The 19,205-nt window shown below is 30.7% G+C and overlaps 2 protein-coding genes across 5 annotated transcripts in view; both read right to left on the bottom strand.

Annotated features, from left to right (window-relative positions):
* Positions 1-19,205, bottom strand: part of LOC119686161 (filamin-C) — a 585,474-nt gene that overhangs the window by 50,466 nt on the left and 515,803 nt on the right. The gene's annotated exons all lie outside the window — the stretch shown is intronic.
* LOC119686166 lies at positions 3,406-4,388 on the bottom strand. 2 transcript variants are annotated; one of them, XM_038100666.1, is made up of 4 exons: positions 4,280-4,388; positions 4,071-4,197; positions 3,766-4,000; positions 3,406-3,713 (listed from the first exon to the last, which is right to left on the bottom strand). In XM_038100666.1, the coding sequence occupies exons 1-3, from the start codon at positions 4,315-4,317 to the stop codon at positions 3,779-3,781; spliced, it is 387 nt and encodes a 128-aa protein (XP_037956594.1). In that variant the 5' UTR covers positions 4,318-4,388; the 3' UTR covers positions 3,406-3,713; positions 3,766-3,778. The 2 variants fall into 2 exon arrangements, with proteins under 2 accessions (XP_037956594.1, XP_037956595.1); XM_038100667.1 differs by having other exon boundaries at positions 3,766-3,994.

The following is a 19,205-nucleotide window of genomic DNA, read 5'->3' as shown; positions in this document are numbered from 1 at the left end:
TATTTTAATGACGCGTGCGTTCGTCGGTGTGTCTTTGTGAAATAAAAAAATCAGCGCTTAAAGCAACAAAACTAATAGAAGAAAAAAAAATTATTAAAAAAATAAATAAAAAAAAATACAAAATTAAACATAAACTTTTGACCGCGTTTTAAACTTAAATAATAAAAAATTATAAAAATTTATTGATAAAATTTGTTTTGTTGAAATTTTTTCGTAATTAAAAATTTAAAATTAAAATAATTTCTGTAATTTGCACATGTTTAGGTTTAATCACAGCAAAACTTCGTTTAATTTAAGCGAATTCTTTATTAATTAATGGCCAAAGAATTCCTAAGCAATTCAAACGTCGCCGCTGTGATTCAATGCAAAAGAGTTTCCAGCTTCACAAGAATTTAAGAGTCTTAGAGTTTCCCGCTCCGCGTCTCACAAAAATTCATATAAAATTTAATTGGCAACAACGGATTCTTGCACTGCCGCAATCAACGCCACGGAACGCTCATTAACCGCACCGGCAGCAACAAGCACTGCTGGCTACAAGCTAAGCACTCTACACTCAGCTGCTTCTTCGACTTCTCCAATAGTAATTACGTGAATTTATTAGTTTGTCCGTTAAATCAACCACAAAATAAATTCCGGAAATTCTTCATCATCAATAAACTCCAACCAAAGCAGTTTCAGAGGTGTGTATCATTCATTGCCTTCACCATATCCCCCTGCGCACTATGCATTATATAACTGAGTATCTATGTACGTGTATCTATGCACAAGTATCTATGCTCTAGCGTCTATGCAACTGTTGCATGACTAGAAGAACGGATTTCAATGGCAGCTATAAACATAAACAAGCTGCATAATTCTTTTCTTATCTCATTTGAATGGCTCACCTGCGCTTCGATTGTAGTTCTTTTTGCTCCCATCCCATCCATCCATCCATCCGCAGACAAGGTTGTTTTTCTTGTTGTTAACTGGTAGCCATTACTCAGGTGCTCATATCCGCTGATCTATTGAAGCAGCATGCATTTGGCTTCGTTGATGTAGTAGATTTGGAATTAGCTGCTCCGTAGTCAAAAGAAATTTCCGTTGAACATGTCAACCACTTCTTTACAGATTTTTGTTTTGTAATAAATAAAACGGCAATTCCTTGTTTAGAAAAATGCTATAAAAATATTTGAATAAATTGCTTTCAAGACAGAATCAAAAACAACAGTGGGCGAAATTGACAAAAATTCAAAAATAAAAAATTTTAAATTTACTTTTTACTTAAGGCGTTTTCGATCGGTTAGTCTGGAGCAAAATTCAGAACACTCCACATTTATTTACAATGCTCTAGATATTTTGCCATAGTAGCAAGCTTACCCTGAAATTAACAACTGTTTTATATGATTTGACAGGTAAACTGTGATTTCTTTCGATATATGTATTTATGAAAAATATAAATGTCTACTGATACTACTACATAAATGTTAGATTACTTTGATTGGTAAAGCTGGATTTATCCTAAATTTACTCTCGATCTGTTAAATTTTGTTGTCCAATCATATATTTTTAAAGTAACATTATAATATAATAATAGAATATAATAGTAATAAAATATAATATATAGGGTAATATAATATATATAATAATATTTGATTTGACAACACAATTTAACAGATCGAGAGTAAATTTATATTGAATCCAGCTTTACCAATCAGAAACACCATTTGAACAACAAAGTTTTTATATTTTTAAAATATTAACCAACTTCAATATAAAAGATTTTTAACATATATTATACTATATTATAAATATAAATAAATTTAAAAAATTACGATACCTTGAAAACAGCAGTAGCTCTGCGTCCTTAACAGAGCACTTATAACACAAACAAGTCTTATACCAAAGATTAGACTGTTCGATGAAAAGCAGATTGTTTCTTAGCAAGCAGATCCTAATTACAATAGAGTTAAAAGCTATTATTCTAATATTTCACTTTGGGTGCAGTCCAAACTCAAGCAATCAAAAACTCAGCCAAAAGGTCTCCTGTGTAGACATTCGCATAGACTTTATAAAGTCAGATCTGACAAGCCAAAAAAGGTCGAAAGAATTTCTACATGTTCAGATGAAGAAAATGGTTTTCGTTTTACAATTATATCTATCTTTTTACAATGATTTCAATATATTTAATACGAGTATTGATTAGAATAGCTTATTAAAATTCGTAGTTCCTTATTAGAATTAAAAAAATATATAAAAAAGATAAAAACTGCACTATTCACAATAAAACTTATCACACTAAACCTTTAAGATAGTTCATTAGGTACCATTGACTATCAAAAGACAGTTCCATAATTAAAAAAAGAACAATCATTTACTATACAAGACGCATTACATTATATTCGAGTATTCTATATGTTATATACTTTTTATATAGATGTATATACATTATGTAGACATAACATTAGTTGTCGTATATATTAACTATGATTATCCTTCATGAGAACATTCATGATGAATTCAAATTCATTATGATTTATTTATATTAATAGCCCAATAGTACTCTCTTCATATAACAAATCCATTAGATTTTAAAATATCCCTAATTTCATTGGCCTTGGACATTATTATGTCAAATATTATTTTCAAACAAATAGTAACCACGAAACTCCATTTTAGCTACTACTATAAGCTATTGATTTAGAAAATAGCGCGATGATTAGGATGTTGATTTTCCTTGTGCATCGATTGTTATAATATCAATGTCCTATTATCCAGTTAAATGATAAAAAAATTTTGAGACCATTTTCAAAATACAGTTAAGGTAGATGGGTCAAAGGGAAGGAAATTGAAACCTTCTAAAATATAACCCTTTTGATTTCACATTACTTATAATAGTGTGTAGAAAATTTGACGTATTAGAATCAGTTGAATGTATTAAAAAAAGAAATATTTGAGCAATACTAAGGTAATCATGTTCTATAAGACTTTCGGTAGGTCAGGCTCTGGTTGATCCAATGCTGTCGTATATTACAAAGTTCTGTTGGAGCCCACATATCTTAAATACTTTCGATTTATTATTATAAATAAGATCAAAAGTTGTATGTTTGTAATATATAGTCCACATCACTCTTGATACGGTTACGGAAAAATTGTAAGCTTTAATTTTGTTGACCTATCACAAAAAGTGACAGGTTTTAATTAACAGTTTCCTTTACGACCGCACTTTATCTAGTATTACAGTTGTCACTTTTGTAACCAACTTAATTTCACAGTCTCAGAGACTGGACTGTAATAAAAAGTATTAGTAATTTACTTGTAACGTATACTGTCTATATATTTTCTGATTAGTTGGAAAAATACTCCAACAAAATATGTCTCTTTCAAGTAAAATCCTAATTACTCTGTCAATTAAATTCTTTTAACATATTTTTTTTTCTACGCTATTTATTATTAGGTCTTTAATATGTTAGTAAGTGAACAAGATTGGCATAACGAACGAGAGAAGGCATCTCTCCAATATAATTCAAAATGTGAGATAAGTTAATAGATTACAAATTTTTTCAAAGAAAATACTTGTCTTTTTCATGATAAAACCAAGAATGCACTTCGTGTCGTTATTGATTTCTTCTACAGTGCTCCTTCCTACGTCATTACAATTGACGTATAAGTAGATGTAAATTTATAAAATATTTGAAAAATTTTGGAAGGCCATGTCAATTTCAAGTTGTTACAGGCTAGGAGAAAGAAATCAATTTAAATGAAGTATTTTTTTAAAAAATTATTTACCAACGAATTGAGTTTAATTTAATTCTTCGACATTCTCGTTCTCAGCTTGAGGTGTAAAGTCGCTTGATGGCTTAGTGGATGACTTAGTGGTACTGATTTTACGTTCTTTCATTAGTTCCACAATTTTTGGATGCATGGATGTATCCTTCCTAAGTACTCCCCGCCACTCCTTTACATCTTCTAAATACACATTCATTAAACTCTTTGCAGTCTTCAAAAAAGTACTAAGCTGTTCCTTTTTTGTAGTTATTTTTATTAACAATCAATCGGTATTTTTATATGAGTTTATACCACAAGATACTTACATCCATTACTGCCAATTTGTTCAATTGTTCATTATAACTCTTTGGAGGAAGAGTAGCTATTTCATCTGCTGTATCCTCCAAAACTCTATACTGCTGGTGAACTATTTTTGTAATTTTATTACCTTTGCTAAAAAAGTAATTAATAATGATGTTATAATAATGATATATAAAAAAAATATAATTAAATAATAATTTAGACTTTTACTAACGTAGGCTTTTCGTTCTCCAAAACATTGGATTCAGCCATTTTCGTGAATTTTTGAAGAAAAAAAAATTTTGTGATATCTGGAAAATACGAAAGTAATTTTTTTAAACCAAAAAAAGTTATGATTTTAGTTATGATTTATAAAGCAAATAAATTAATGCAACAATTTGAATACAAAATATGTATGTATACTAAGTTATTATTATTAGCTCAGATATGAGAGTAATAAAAATAGAAAGAAATTATTTTTAGAATGTAGAACATTATTCTAGAGCTTAAACAGATAAAATATTCACAGAATAATTTTTTTATGAGATTGACTTAAAATATTCATGACTTCAGAAGTTTTGATTGCTCAGTGTAACCTTCTTCTAACTAAATTATTATTATCTAAATTCTAAATCTAAATTATTTACGCACATTATGAAGTCGGATATGGTCGTTGGATACTACATCTTAAGAGCAAGGGCTTACCCTTTCTTTAAATTTCTTTCTCTTAATTATTTACGCATATTACGAAATCGGAGTCGTTGGGTGCTACATCTTGAGAGCATATAGTTAAAGCTAGAAATTTCTAACCCAATTTGTGAAATTTCGATATAACGCGATCAAATCTGAAGGTCTACTCAGATACCCACATACTATAATGAGGTATTTGTTTACAGCAATACTAGTTCGACCCAGCTTTCAATGTAGCCTTCAACATCATAAACAATGACATTAATCTAAGAAGTGTTTATGGTTTTATGATTGCGATTTCTTTCTTCCAGGCGCGCCACTTTATAAGCAGATTTTAATAAAGCATTTCTTTTAGGACAATGGGACAGAAAAGTTTGAAAATCAAGGGGTCCCATCCAAGACGAGAGAATTCATCGCTTACAAACAACATATTCGTAAGAATCTCCATGTTGAAAATAGAATGGAATACCAAGTATCAAAATGTACCCACTGATTTTATCGGAAGTTGCTTAAATAACTTAATTTTTAATCTGCTTTCCTCTAACTAATTAATTAATTTAGTTAATAATTAAGTGAATATTGATTTTTAAGTAGACAACTATGAGTATTGCTGTAAAGTAAAAAGGACTGGAGTTCCATTACTTATTTGTCCTGTTACTGTTTCCTTAGCAATTTTTATTTTAGGGGTAGTAATATTACTCCGCCCTGACGAAGAAGTCAAATAAACTTCAAAACGTCGGCAAATATTGCTATATATAGACTAGACAGTAGTGATAATATCAGCCTTTTCCAGAACAGAAATTTTAATTTTGCAAAAATAATATGTTTCTTTTGAATATCACCCACTGTCAATTCAATCCAATAGACATTTTCGTCTCTTGAAGCTATTAAACTGGTTTTCCATAAAATCTTCAATATAATCACATCTTCAACTGTATTTCGATAATAAAATAAAAGCTACATTTAAATTTCCCGCTATCCACCGCGTTAAATCTGGCGTTAATCGCCCAATCACTGGCCGTAAAACACAGCTGAGCGTTTATTTATTTTTATAAGCGGTATTAGGCAGAAGTAAACGGTACCAGTCAAAGTCAAACTGCAATTTCTGCAATTTCAGCTGTTTTGAAAAATTGGTCTGGCCTTTCTTCAGGTACTAAGTACGCCAGTCAATCGGAAAGGTGAATCAGCGCTGGAATAGAAAAAAATAAAAAATCGCACTGAAACCATAAAAACATTGGCATTTTAAAAAAAATTATTTTTTCATAAGAATTTCTTCAGATTCTTTTATTTCAAAACGTTTTTTAGCTGAACAATACAGAACAACCTCATTGGCAACTTGAGAAGCGATTAAAGCAGAAATTTATTAAGCAATATTCTTAGAGAATTCTGAATTTCAATGAGGCTTAACATTTATATACAGAATAAATTATACGAAATTAAATAAAATATATTTTCTAGTTTAAAATTATTTAAATTTTTACTGGTCTTTTGTGATTCTACTCGTATTTCATGATTCGCTTTACAACGTGCACGAAAGTATCTCACTCGAGCTGTGCCATTACGTCGAACCCAAATTAAGTAATTCGTTTATGAGTTTCATGAACTCTACTTTCCTTTGGCCGGACAAATGCAGGTGTTATACTTTTACATTTTGCACCGCTTCAGTTTTTTTCGAAGAATCAGACATGCCTGTTGCGACCATAGGCGTTGCTTTCGCCGGAAAGTGAAATTGAAGTTGGAATTGCAGTTGAAGCTGAAGCTGAAGTTGAAGTTGAAGTTGGCCACCAAAGCGGCCGTCGCCTTGCCTGGCACAGTAATCGCTTCGCTTAACCGTAATTTAATTGAGATTTATGTTGACACTTCACCGCTTACATCATTAATGGCTGTTTTCGGCAGCTCATAAACGTGCTTTATGAGCCACTAACACCCATCAACTACAAGTGCCAGCTCGCTTTTATTAGATATTATTAACATGTAATTAAATTATACGAGTACGTTTAAATGGCTTTCAGAGATGCCGTGAACTTTTCATTGTTCAACAGATAAAAACGAACTCAGTGACATAATATTTTCACAAAGTGTTAGGAAGGCAAGCCGGCACGTTTCATTAACATAAACTGATACTTCGAGTAATTTTCTATAAATACGCACGATTTATTTGGTTAAAGAGAATTTAATTTTAATAATATTCCACAAGTATCTAGAGTAATACTCCAGAACCTCAAAGCTTAAAAAGATTGCAAATACAACTACAAATAACAACACAATTGAAACTTAGACACAACTCATATAGAGAATCAATACAAAACATTAAAATGAATATCATGAATTTCATTTTTTATCCAACAATTTAATATTACTATATATAAATCGAAGCTATAAATAGATAGCAACTAAAAATACCAAAAGCGACTATATTATTTTGATTGCTAACATCCGTTATGACGAAAGAATCTATTTTCCGAATAAATATTATTATTTATGTAGAAGCCAGTTGAGTCAGTGCACTTGAGCACTTTTACTCTCTATTAAGGTTTCTTCAAAACCACTCTCTGCGTCTTGACTGGATTATTGTTTATCACTTCATCAGATTAAGCAATAATTGACCGCAGATTTGCATACCTCCCCGATGAGCCTGTAACCATTCTGAGATTCGATAACGCGGTGTTGGTAAGTCTGTCAGTTTTTTGCTAATAATTTCAGTGCTTTATTCTTTATGTATTTTTTGATCGGGTCAATGTTGAGGTCCCTGACGATGCCATTTGTTCTCATGATTTTTTTATATGAATTACCTAATATCTTGAATTTCTCATAATATTTCCTAAGTAGGCTTTCTTTTTATATCATTCTTCGTGAAACTTCATTATTTCTAACATGATCCGTCTATAGAATTTTGAGAATTCTCCAAAAAATCAATAAGTCAAATGTTTGGAACTTTTTAAAATCAGCAACTTTCAAAGTTCAAGTTTCCATGGAAATATAGAGGTATAGACCAGTAATAGCATTTTACAAAACAGATTTCAGTTTTCAAATTTCAGGTTTCCATGGAAATATAGAAGTATAGACCAGACATAGTATTCTACAAAACAGATTTCAGTTTTATTATTGAGATCATGACTGTTAATATAATTATATATGTAACATGTTTTGGTTGTCACAAACGTCAGTAATGATTGAATGGTACCAATACAGAATGCTACAGATAGCTTTAATAAAATTCGACGTAGAAACTCAATTTTCGTCAGTTTATATCTTATGTTGGCAATAACTTTACCACTGTTGCCATCCAAATGGCCTAATAAGTTTGGTACCATGAAATCATTCAATCGTTAACGCCAATTTATGGGTCCATAAACACCAAGCAAACCGAAGTTATTATATTATATGTTCTTTCAGTTTGGAATTATAATTCGCTTGACGACTATATTTTCAGAAGTACTACATATAGGTATACATAGTTTCTACTTTAACGTACAAATCTGTTGAAATTACATCATACATATGATACACGTATCACATATCCACGTAGCAAGTATAGTAAGTATTGATAGTACTCACTATGAACTAATAATGCCGATTTGCCTCCGTAAGGATTTTTCACTCCGAAAGACTCTTCCACTTCTTATACCTACCTTCCTTAATGCCGACCCAACGCCCTCACGCTACGTATCAGAATAATAAAACTCACCTATTTTCTTACCAAATGCGTTTTTCAGAAATGCGGAAACAGCATCCAGTTCATCAAAATTTCTTTGATAATTTTAGATTTTATAAACCTGCACATTTGCCTTTGAGAAATGTGTATCTAAAAAGTGTTTGAAACATTTTATATAACAAAACAAAAAAGCAGATAAAAGCTTAAAATCTTCACACTTCACAAAATCGCTGATCAGAGGAGAAGTGGGGAATTTTCCACATTAAGCAAATTGCACATATTTGCATTTTGAGGTCCAATCCGACTGAGTAGTCGTCAAGTTTTTATGGCCACTTGCAGACATGTTAAGGCTACAAACTAAGCCGAAAGAAAACCATATCAAAATTTGCCATGCAACCAACGACTTAACTTCTCCACTTTTCCTTTCCAGCGCTCGACACTTTTCATTTTTCATACTTTTGCTTGTTGTGGCGGGTTTATGTGAAAATGAAAATATCTGCCTCCAATGCGTTCCGAGAAATTGTTCAGTTTCTTCTCTGTGCTGTGTTGATTGTGTTGTTGGTGTTTATTTAGTGCAGTAATTGCACTGCCGTGCTTTATTGCATTGCTTTTAACAACTTACTGACCACAATTTATGACTTTCCAACAAAATCAGCAGCAAATTATGCAAAATTTTACATGAATTGAAAATCGCAGTGAATATTGAAAAACGATGTATTTAAATAGAAGATATACGAGTATGGTTAAGTTTATGGTTAAGTCTGGACTAATTGCATAAAATTAAAATTTGATGAGTTTCAACAAAATTAAAACTGAACTTTTTTGTTAATATTGAGTAACAAAAACGTTTTTAAAAATTTTATTATTACTTATTTTATTTATGACTTTCTTTAAATGGATATTTCTTCTCAAAGTTTCTTTTCAAAAATCTGTCTGATCATAAAAAATTTACCAAAATAGAAACATGAGTGATACTATAAAAGTATCTTACTTAATTGTCTTAATAAAACGAAAAGCCTTTTAGGCTACAAAAATCCTGCAGTTCGTGTGCTTACTGGAGTACTAGCAGGGCACTGTGCCATTGCGCTTATGTTCCAACGGTGGCGTATTCCAACAAGTGGATTATACAGAAATTACCTGTGTCTTTCTCCGGGACTTCAGACTACGCGATTTCAATGTCTTGAGGATCGCTTTTTCACTGGCTTGGAAGAGATAACGAAAGCAAACTCATCGGATCTCCTTAACTTCATCTGAAAACCCAATGGTTTAACAATGATAACAAAGGGTAGCAATTCGCCTCTCCCAGCAAAATATTTTGAGGGCATCACAATGGGCAATATTTGCCTCCAAGTGGAAGTGCTGACAACTGTCAGTACGCGCCATCTGAACCTAACCTAACCTACTTAATTGTCTTTATTAAAAGTTACTTCATAAAATAGGTCAGGAAAATAAATTCCAAACAGGCACCTTTCAATTCAACATCTTGCTTAATAATTAATTAGTTTGTTAAAAAAAATAAATTAAAATAAATAAATAAATACATCTCAACAACATCTTAATATCTCTGGTTAAAAGAATTTCCAAAAATATATTTGGAATTCACAACACTAGTTCTTCAAGTGATTGCACAACTTGAATGTTTTAGAATAAAGATACAAATTATTCCAGTCAAACCAATTTAAAAACACTTACTGAAATTTGGAAATGTTTCACATTTGTTTTGTCTTTTTGCAAAGTAGTTATAGTGTAGGTTAAATATAATTTATAATTTATAAAGGATCTTCATCAATATTATATTAAAGATTATCTTATATTATTAGTCCTACTCGCTTTACGTGCTCACGTGCCATAAAATCCTAACTCTACGATATTCTCAACACACATATGAAGGTAATGCACCTATAAATGTCCCATTAGAAAGAACTCCACTTGTACCAATTGAAGTTTTATGTTTGAATATATCCATCTCATTCTTAAGAAGCGAGGCACATCTAAACCTCTGCAGTTCCTTTAGTTTTAAATGGATTTAAATATTAAGTTAAAACATACATTTCCACACTCTTTTTCGAAACTTTACGTATTAACCACAGACACCACTACTCTCCTTTACGAAACCAAGGAGAAGGGAAGTTGTGTATCCCATGATACTGATGAATCGGATCGAGTGGTACCACATTTCATTTCTGGTGAGGTGTGATAAGTGAAACTGCCCTTGCTACCAGTTAAACTTCAAAATAGTACAAGATAGAGCCTTATAGATTTTATTCACCTTTCACGACAAGTATGACTCACCTTAGTAATAGTGAATAATTGAACCTCTATCTTATACTATATTAACGGTTCGGAATTACCGTTTAATCATTAAATCTATGAGGTTTATACAGTAACAAAATGGTCAACCAGACTTAAGTGAATCCTTAGACTAGACGTGATAACCTAATTTAACCTAAATTATAAAAAGTTTAAATGTATGATGAAACGCCTATCAACTGCATTAGTCACTTTTCTAATTAAAAAGATTTTCCTAATTAATCCTCAAACTAATATTTATTCAATTATAGATATTACAGAATAAACTTCTAGTTATTCAAAGAACATTTGCATGATTATCAGCAAACGCAGATATTGTCATTTGACATTTAACACAGATCTCATAAAACTGCTAACCTAAAAGAGAGTTTCCAGAATCGAAAAAATCGCTTATTTTTAATTAAAGACCAGATGTAACCTCGTTGTATAGCATTGCTTATGTAGGTATCAACCCTTTTCGTTGCAGTATCTTAAAGCTAACTAAAAAAATAAATTGGAATATTGAGACGGCAGTTCTTATCGATGAAAATTTCGTCAATATTCGTAACGATGCGGATAGCAACAAATGAATTAAAGTGATCGGTTTCCCTAAAAATGTAGTAGCAAACAACTGCTAGCACTTTAGTAGTAACTTATGTGAAGTACAAATTTTACTATTAGATAGAATATCATTGAAGAGTTAAACTGACTTTTTTTCTCTCAAACATCTCACAGACGACTAAAGAGGTCATAGTCATACATCGCTTATTTACTTATTTAGTAGTTATTTTAAAATTAATATAACTGGAAAACAAATTATAAAAGCAATATGAAAAAAAGAAAAACATGGAGATATGGCAGTAATGAAAAATTATAAATAAATTATATCCTAAAATTGTATAAATTATGGGACACAATTTCACATTTGGAATTAATGAAACTAATACTCGTACTTTATGGACGAATATTTTCCCCAGCCTTTACAGAAATATTGGTTCCCAGATAGTGAAAAAACCAGAAAGATGAAAAAATTTTCCCGCGTAATTAATAACAAACAAAAATTAAAACTCATTGCCATTTTTAAAAAACAATTAATCAAACGTGAATTTGTCGAAGAAAAGCAACTGTCCATTTTATTTCAAAAAAAAAAAACAGAAAATAATAACATAAACACCGGCATTTGCGAAGCAAAAAGTTGGAAAAAACTAAAAAAGTAAAAGTAAGAGTTTTCTTTGATTTATAACTCAGCGGAAAATGATAAGCGCATAACAGCGAGAGCAACTCATTTACCAATTAATCCGACGGTTCAGTAAAAGTATCTGCGCAATTAAAAATCTGATAAGGCCAGCGTTTAGGATGGAGTGAAGGCAGTCGCCGGTAAGTTTCTTTCTGCAGTCAAGCCTTTTGCCAATTTTGCCCACTTAATCTCAAACTTAATGAGATGAGATTATTTAGGCTTTCTTCTGTTCACTCAACAGTAAAGAAATCCGAAATCCAAAACATTTTCGACTTTTCTCTTCGCCATACAATGCGAGTATGGAAACAAAGTATCTGAGGTTGTGACCTTAATAGTTAAACGCTGTTCAAAATCGTAATTGATATAATTTTTAAAAATTATTGCCGAGGTAATAACAAAACGGCCGCTACTGTTGCTATTATTTAAACCAAAAACAACAACAAAAAACAAGAAAAATAACAGCAGCAATAAAAATAGTTAAGTTTTTATTTGCAACACGTACTTGAACTAATTTTGGATGGCTTATGAATTTAAATTCAGAGTAATTCATTTAAATAGGCGTGGCCGCAATTATGCAACCATTTCAATTATTCAGTTAACTGGGAAGCATAAATGCTCAAACCAATTAAATCCGAAACGAAATAAGATACATAAGTCGTTTCAAAAGCAGTCATGAGGTTATTTCAGCTCACTTACGAGACAGAATTGAGGAAGTAAATTGAGGAAAATTAAGTTATTAGTAGGAAATTACAACATATGTCGATTGTAGTTTAAATAAAAAACTTAAAATAAATTTTAAAAACATATTAAGTTCAATGTGAATATATTAAATGAAAGAAAAATCCTTGAAAGTTCCAAAGGTATCTATAGTCCCCAGCAACCGATGCGGCATACACACAACGCATATATGTACCAGAAGAAGATTTTTTGTCATTTTTGTAGATAAATTTTATCGTCACCTTTAACTGAATTATAATGATAACACTTCGTTAAAGGTAGGACTCAACAAAATGGCTTAATTGATATATCACCTTTTTTTGATGGAGTGAAGAACCCCACTCATAAGACCAGGACTAATGACTCTCAATGAATTCAAGACTTCTGCATATTGAAATAAATTTATGATTAAAGGTGCTTATGTGTTTCAAAACGTCAAACTATATTTTACTAGCCCTACTAACCTAGTACCACCATAATAATGAAACCAATTTCTTATTAAGGAAATAGAGTGTAAGAGCGGAGATAACGAACCTTTTTTAAATGCTTTAAATGTCGATTATTGTCTAAATTGTTTGATTATCTTGCGCTGCTTGAATGAATATAAAGTTCAGTCTCATTTACAAATAGAGAAAGACACTTTAAGAAAAAAACTCCCAGTTGAATCATTTAGAAATTAGAAATTAAGGTAAGAAAACTGAATTGAAATTAAATATCGCAAATTGGCAAATGGCTTTCTTGTACGGTGAATTAATTTACTTAAGGACAGTAATTTTGCTTTAATGACTTTGCGGTGTCGTTGACCTGCTTACAATCGCTTGACATTCTAATGCCCGTAGATTTCAGCTGCATATCAATTACCTAAACCGGCAGTCAAGTGCTGCTGAGTAAAATGCAAATGTTCCTCTGAAATAATAAATCAAAGCTTGGGAGAAATTTTGTTGAAACTTTGTTGAATAAGTAACTGCAGTACAAAGCAAATGGAACAGAAATTTAAAAAGTAAATAAGTGCCCTCGTATCATGTTGACATTTTTGTGTATTTAAGCTGGAAAATGTATCTTCCGAACAATGTAATCTTAATATATACAGAAGAAGATTTTAAATGATTAACTAAGCGTAACGCAAGCCAGTGTGAATAACATTTCCTCTTCTCTACACCAGCTCCAAGAACATGGAAAGAATGTCACCCGCTCTAGTTTTTTCGACTTCCACTTGACTTTGCATGTCTTTTGCTTGCTCTTCTTTTACGAGTGCAAAATATTCAGGCATTCTGGCAATATTTCCATGACCAAGGTTAAGTACCACTACAAGGCAGAGCCACACCTTTGCACACTCCACTGCCAACCGCGAATGGCACAAATACTTGTGGCAAATGCACTTCAGTGCTTTCAGTGCACTTGTTGCTTGGCATTCTGGTAAAAATAACAAAATAGACGTCTTCGTATCGATGTGTGCAGTACTACGTTACAGTTTGGTAAGCCATCAAATGTCCATAATATGGACAATGCGGTTTACTGCATTCACGTTCCGCTTCGCCAACTAAAGTTTCAGTTGAGTCTTCAGTTTTCCTTACTTTAAGCTGCGGTATTTATAGAAAAACCCATTGGCCGCTCATTCTTCTTGATTTAATAACAGTTTTGCTTCATTTTGTGCACACATGCAGCACGAAATCTGTTGCACGGCAGTCTCTTTGGGCAGAAACGAAGCTAAACGAACAATTTCTATGGCTTCTTTATTGTAAATTTAGAAAAATAACATAGAAGCTATTTGCGTTTAGTATAAACAATAATTTTTTATTATCGACATCATAACTGAGTTGTTACAAAGTTACATTTTTGTATATCACTGCTGACTTTTGGAATGATGTTTTCTAGATATTCTACTTGATAAATAAGACGAGAACTCTTCGATTTCTCGGACATTGCAATTGATAACGAATTTTAGTTAATATCAATAATCTGAAGAAATTTTGCTACTATGTCTACCTCGAAATAGTTCAGTTTTCGAGTTACTTGGATTTAGATTTAGATTTAAGGGCGAAAATCCGACAGACTACACTCCGACCGTTGCGTTTCCCTAGTGCTTTTGTTCTAGATTACCCTAACAGGAGGTAGATGTCCCACTACTTAGTGATTTGGTGTTTCAAAGATTCACCTTCAAAGGTACATGTTTATTATGATTCTAATTCAGGAGTGACTAGAATAATTTTAACAATATTATTATATGATGTACCACCTTTTGATGAATTGGTTTTCTTAACGGCTTAAACATGTTATTATATATATGTACCACCTTCTGTTAATTCAGTTTTCTAAACGGTTTTTATAATACATTTAAAATAAACTCAAGAGCTATCAGAGTAACATTAACCAGAGTGTTTTGAGAATAATAGAGTCCCGCTCTTTGTAGTTCTTAAAAAACTTCTTCTCCAAAAATTCTAGCTCTGCTTCTATTAAACACTGGAAATCAGCATAATTGATCAGAGCTTGATTGTTCTTACTCTTTTTCTTAGCGAAACCCACAAAGATAGCTAGTTAGAAGACAATGTCTCTATGTATTCCTGAAATTTAAGCTGGGACTGATTTTGTCCAGATTTGTTCAATCTTGGCACAAGTTGTACTATATTGCTACAATATTGTACTATATAAATAAGTGTATCGTAGCTTTACAGGCATGTATTAATAAGTAAATATCTGATATACTATAGTGTACATAGGGGTACGTGGATATTTTTTATTAATTTCTTTAAAAATTTGGTTAGACTTCCAATTTCAGTTTCTAATAGTTTTTCGAGGTTCTCAGAAAGGGATTATCCAAGCATTCTAGCTCTGTTTCTTGCCGAACTATTGCATTTGGGCAATAAATGAGATCTTAATAAATGAAAGTCTTTGCAGAAGTCAAATAAATCGTCTGTAAGTCTCTGTGAATTCTGACAATTACCCAATAACCTATTACAAAAGGTATAATATTGCCGTTTTTTGCTTTACGTATAGCCGAATTTATTTAGCCATGGCACAAGTTGTCTTAGTTTCCTGCTTCATTTGTTTCTCTTTGAGGAAAGATGAATGTCTTATAGATTTACAGGCATTGATTAATATGTAAATATTAAGAAAATAACTGACATTAGTTATAGTTTATATTATAACCTATTTTAAATTAGAACTATACTTATATATTACAACCTATATAGGTTTAATAGTCACTATATTTTGATATCCAGAAGATACGTATGTTGTTGGAGAGATCAGGCTAGCACCGGACTAAGGATAGGATAGGTCATATCTCTTAAAGTTGCTTAGTTATCAGTAAAGAATCTTACACCGGTTTCTGATATATGTCTTTTATACAGTAAGCATTGTCTGGTAATTTGTGTTTAGATTTAGATGTATTTCTTACTGACGAAATTCCAAACTCAACTTTGTTGTCTAATTACAAACCATCTGTGTAAGAGTTATTTGCTAAGTGCAAATATCAAGAATATTATTTTGCCAATCTTCTCGTTTTAATGTAGAATATTTTAATTGTATCGGAATTGTAGTTGTAAATTTTTATCAATAAAATAAAGTGTGTCAATAAAATAAAATGGATAAAGTGGAATCAGAGCCAGTCGTAGAATATTATATTATAGTTTTATCTGGAACTTAATTCACAAAACGTATTAGCTTCACATATGACAGAACTTCTTTGTCAACGTTTCTGAAATAAGTTTTAAAAAAGACACAAAGTTAAGGAAACATTAAAGGAGGACTGTAGAAGCAACACATGCTTCTGCTCAACATGATCCAATGTACGTTATAATAATCTACCTGTGTTTGACTATCTCTCCAATTTCGTAAGTTATTTTGCATATAGAGTACATGTGGCCATATATACGAGAAAGCTGACAGTTTAGCCCGCTCTGGTACTTCCATGGATGTGTCCCTGGCAGTACCAACTTATATTACCCTAGAGACCATTAAGAAAAGTACCTTCTTCTACTTTCTGCAACTTGCCAATAACATATGGAAAGCACTTAAGACATGTGCAACTTCCAGGTAAACATGGCTCACCTATAATAAACATAGATCATCGGAACTCATCAAACGAGACCGCATGAACACTACAAGGCTGCAGTTCTTTCTGATCATTGGTGTATAGAAACCCATGTAATCTATGAATAATTTTTTTCTTAGGCTGTTAAAATTGATGACAATCATATTTAAAATTACCTATAAGTAGTTTCTGTGGTTTTGACTATTGCAATCGAATTGGAATCATTTTAATAAACTGAATACACCCTTTGTTTGTGAATAGTTTGAAATATATAAAAATTAGAACTCACTATGTGTCTAAAGTCTATCTCGATGTTTAACTCTAATCTAATATAGTATAACTAATTCTTTTATTTGTATGAAATATTTTGTTGAAACGATGTTGATACTTCAATTAAAATTACTAAATTTTCTTAAAAATAATTTTATTCATTTATTGCATCATATAATTGATTACACTTTAATTATAATTAAATACTTTACCCAAGTGATTCACATGTTTTTGAATAGAAAGACAGCGGTATAGTGACAAAATTATCAACTTTAATTTAGTTCTAACCCAAATACTTTTCACTTAAAGCGCTGCTAAGACTTACGTAAATGTTTTTTTCTAAATTTAAATTAATTTATTTTTATCAAAAAAAAATAATAATGCCACTATTTTATTCTAAAGTAAAATAAAACTTGAATTAAATCATGAATAGTGTCCATTTTTACATCGAAAAACTTCATTGAAGTCATAAAAATAACCGTACTTAAATAAAGAGAATTAATGTTCTTAATCGAGAAACTGGCCAGTATTTCGAAACCTTAGAAGACATTAAATATCTTTTAGGTCAAAAGAATAAAACGAATGAATTACCGCAACTCTCGTGAATTTCTAATGGAGAAATATTTTTCGATATTTAATTGTGAAAAATTCTCATGAAAACTACTTTCTACTATTTTAAAGTTAATCTAAAAATAATTTAATATCAATTCTCTTTCTAATATGGTTAGACTATCATAAAATGTCTTTCCGGTATCTAACATCTTTAAAAAAATAAAATTTATTTTTGCAAAGAGTACATCACAAAAACAATAAAAAATTGAACTAAATAAAAAGTCATTTATCTTCAGTAGAAGATAATAACTATCCTATAAAAATAGTTTTATTAAAAATAGGGAAAAAATCAGAGGTAAAATATTATCACTGAGAATATTCTCCACTCTGTAAAGGAGGGTTAAAAATATATAAGATTATGCAAGTTTAAGTGAAGTACTTTGGGTTTTTTCTTAAGTATCTTAAAATGCAAATATACAATTAATATTTCAATCAACAGTATCTTAATACCCAAAAGCAAGAACTGTTATTTTTTGCAATGTATTTCACATAACCGAGAATTGACTTACCCTAGACCCTGTCTCTTACTCTTAAGAGACATTACAATAGGAGTAAAATAGACTGGAACTTCCATTACAAAATGCATTGTTTTTAAACAATATTTGGTTTGAGTTCATTTATATATTTATATTAATATATAAAATAATAATATATTCGATATTTCAGAACAAAATAATAGTAGTTCAATCCATTTGTGTTCCACTTCAGCAGTCTCCAAAAGCTGTCATTCTTTATTCATATATTTTTTCTGTATTTTATTGTTAATTTTGACAAATAAACGATTATAATCATTATTATAATCAATTCAATCATTATTATAATCAATTATAATCAATATTATAACCAAATATTTGATTACCTCTTTTCCCAAGTATTATTCTATCAATTCCTCTATCTCATGCAATCTGTCCTACATATGTTAACATATGTTCATACTATTATATTTATTTTTTTGTCTCTTAAAAAAGTTGCACACCCTATATCCTTAAAACTTTCTAATATTGTTTTCTCCTCAAGCTAAACTAAAATAGAAATTCTGTAAAATTTCTTAAATTTCGATAAATAAACCTCGGTTCTCTAAGGTTGCTCAGTAACATTTATATAACTTATGGATTGCATATATCTGTATTTCTTAGAATAAAGATAAAAATAGAATTGTCTTTATTTTAACATACTATACCTTTCTTCTTTGTATTTTCATTAAATACGATAAAAAATATATTTTCAATGTTAATTTAAATAGATCGGTTTGCATATATATAAGTATTTTTAATGAAGTCTTACAACAACAATTACATTAATCTATAAGGTAAGGTTATCAGTTGTAATATTCACTAGAACTTGGCACAATATAATCGGTACGTATTCCAATAACTCTATTTACCAATAAAAAAAAGCGTTTGTTTGGATATAGTAGTCATACCAAAGACTTATACCGACATTTTGAAAGATCGACGATTTAGAATACTTATTTAATATTAGACCGAGGAATCGGTATATTGAGTCAAAAAGTGACTATCTGAAATAATAAATTAGATGTTACTAAAAAATAACTTTTTGCCATTCCTGTGCATTCAGAAAAATATGCTCTAACCATATACTAGATAAATGGAGCTGATCATTTTGTTAGAAAAATGTTAGCTCATGTGATAAACCAA

This window comes from Teleopsis dalmanni, chromosome 2 (genome assembly GCF_002237135.1).
Source record: "Teleopsis dalmanni isolate 2A chromosome 2, ASM223713v2, whole genome shotgun sequence".
In the NCBI taxonomy this organism is placed as follows: Eukaryota; Metazoa; Arthropoda; class Insecta; order Diptera; family Diopsidae; genus Teleopsis; species Teleopsis dalmanni.
Note: the sequence above shows the minus strand (reverse complement) of the source record. Positions and strands in the feature narration are given on the sequence as shown.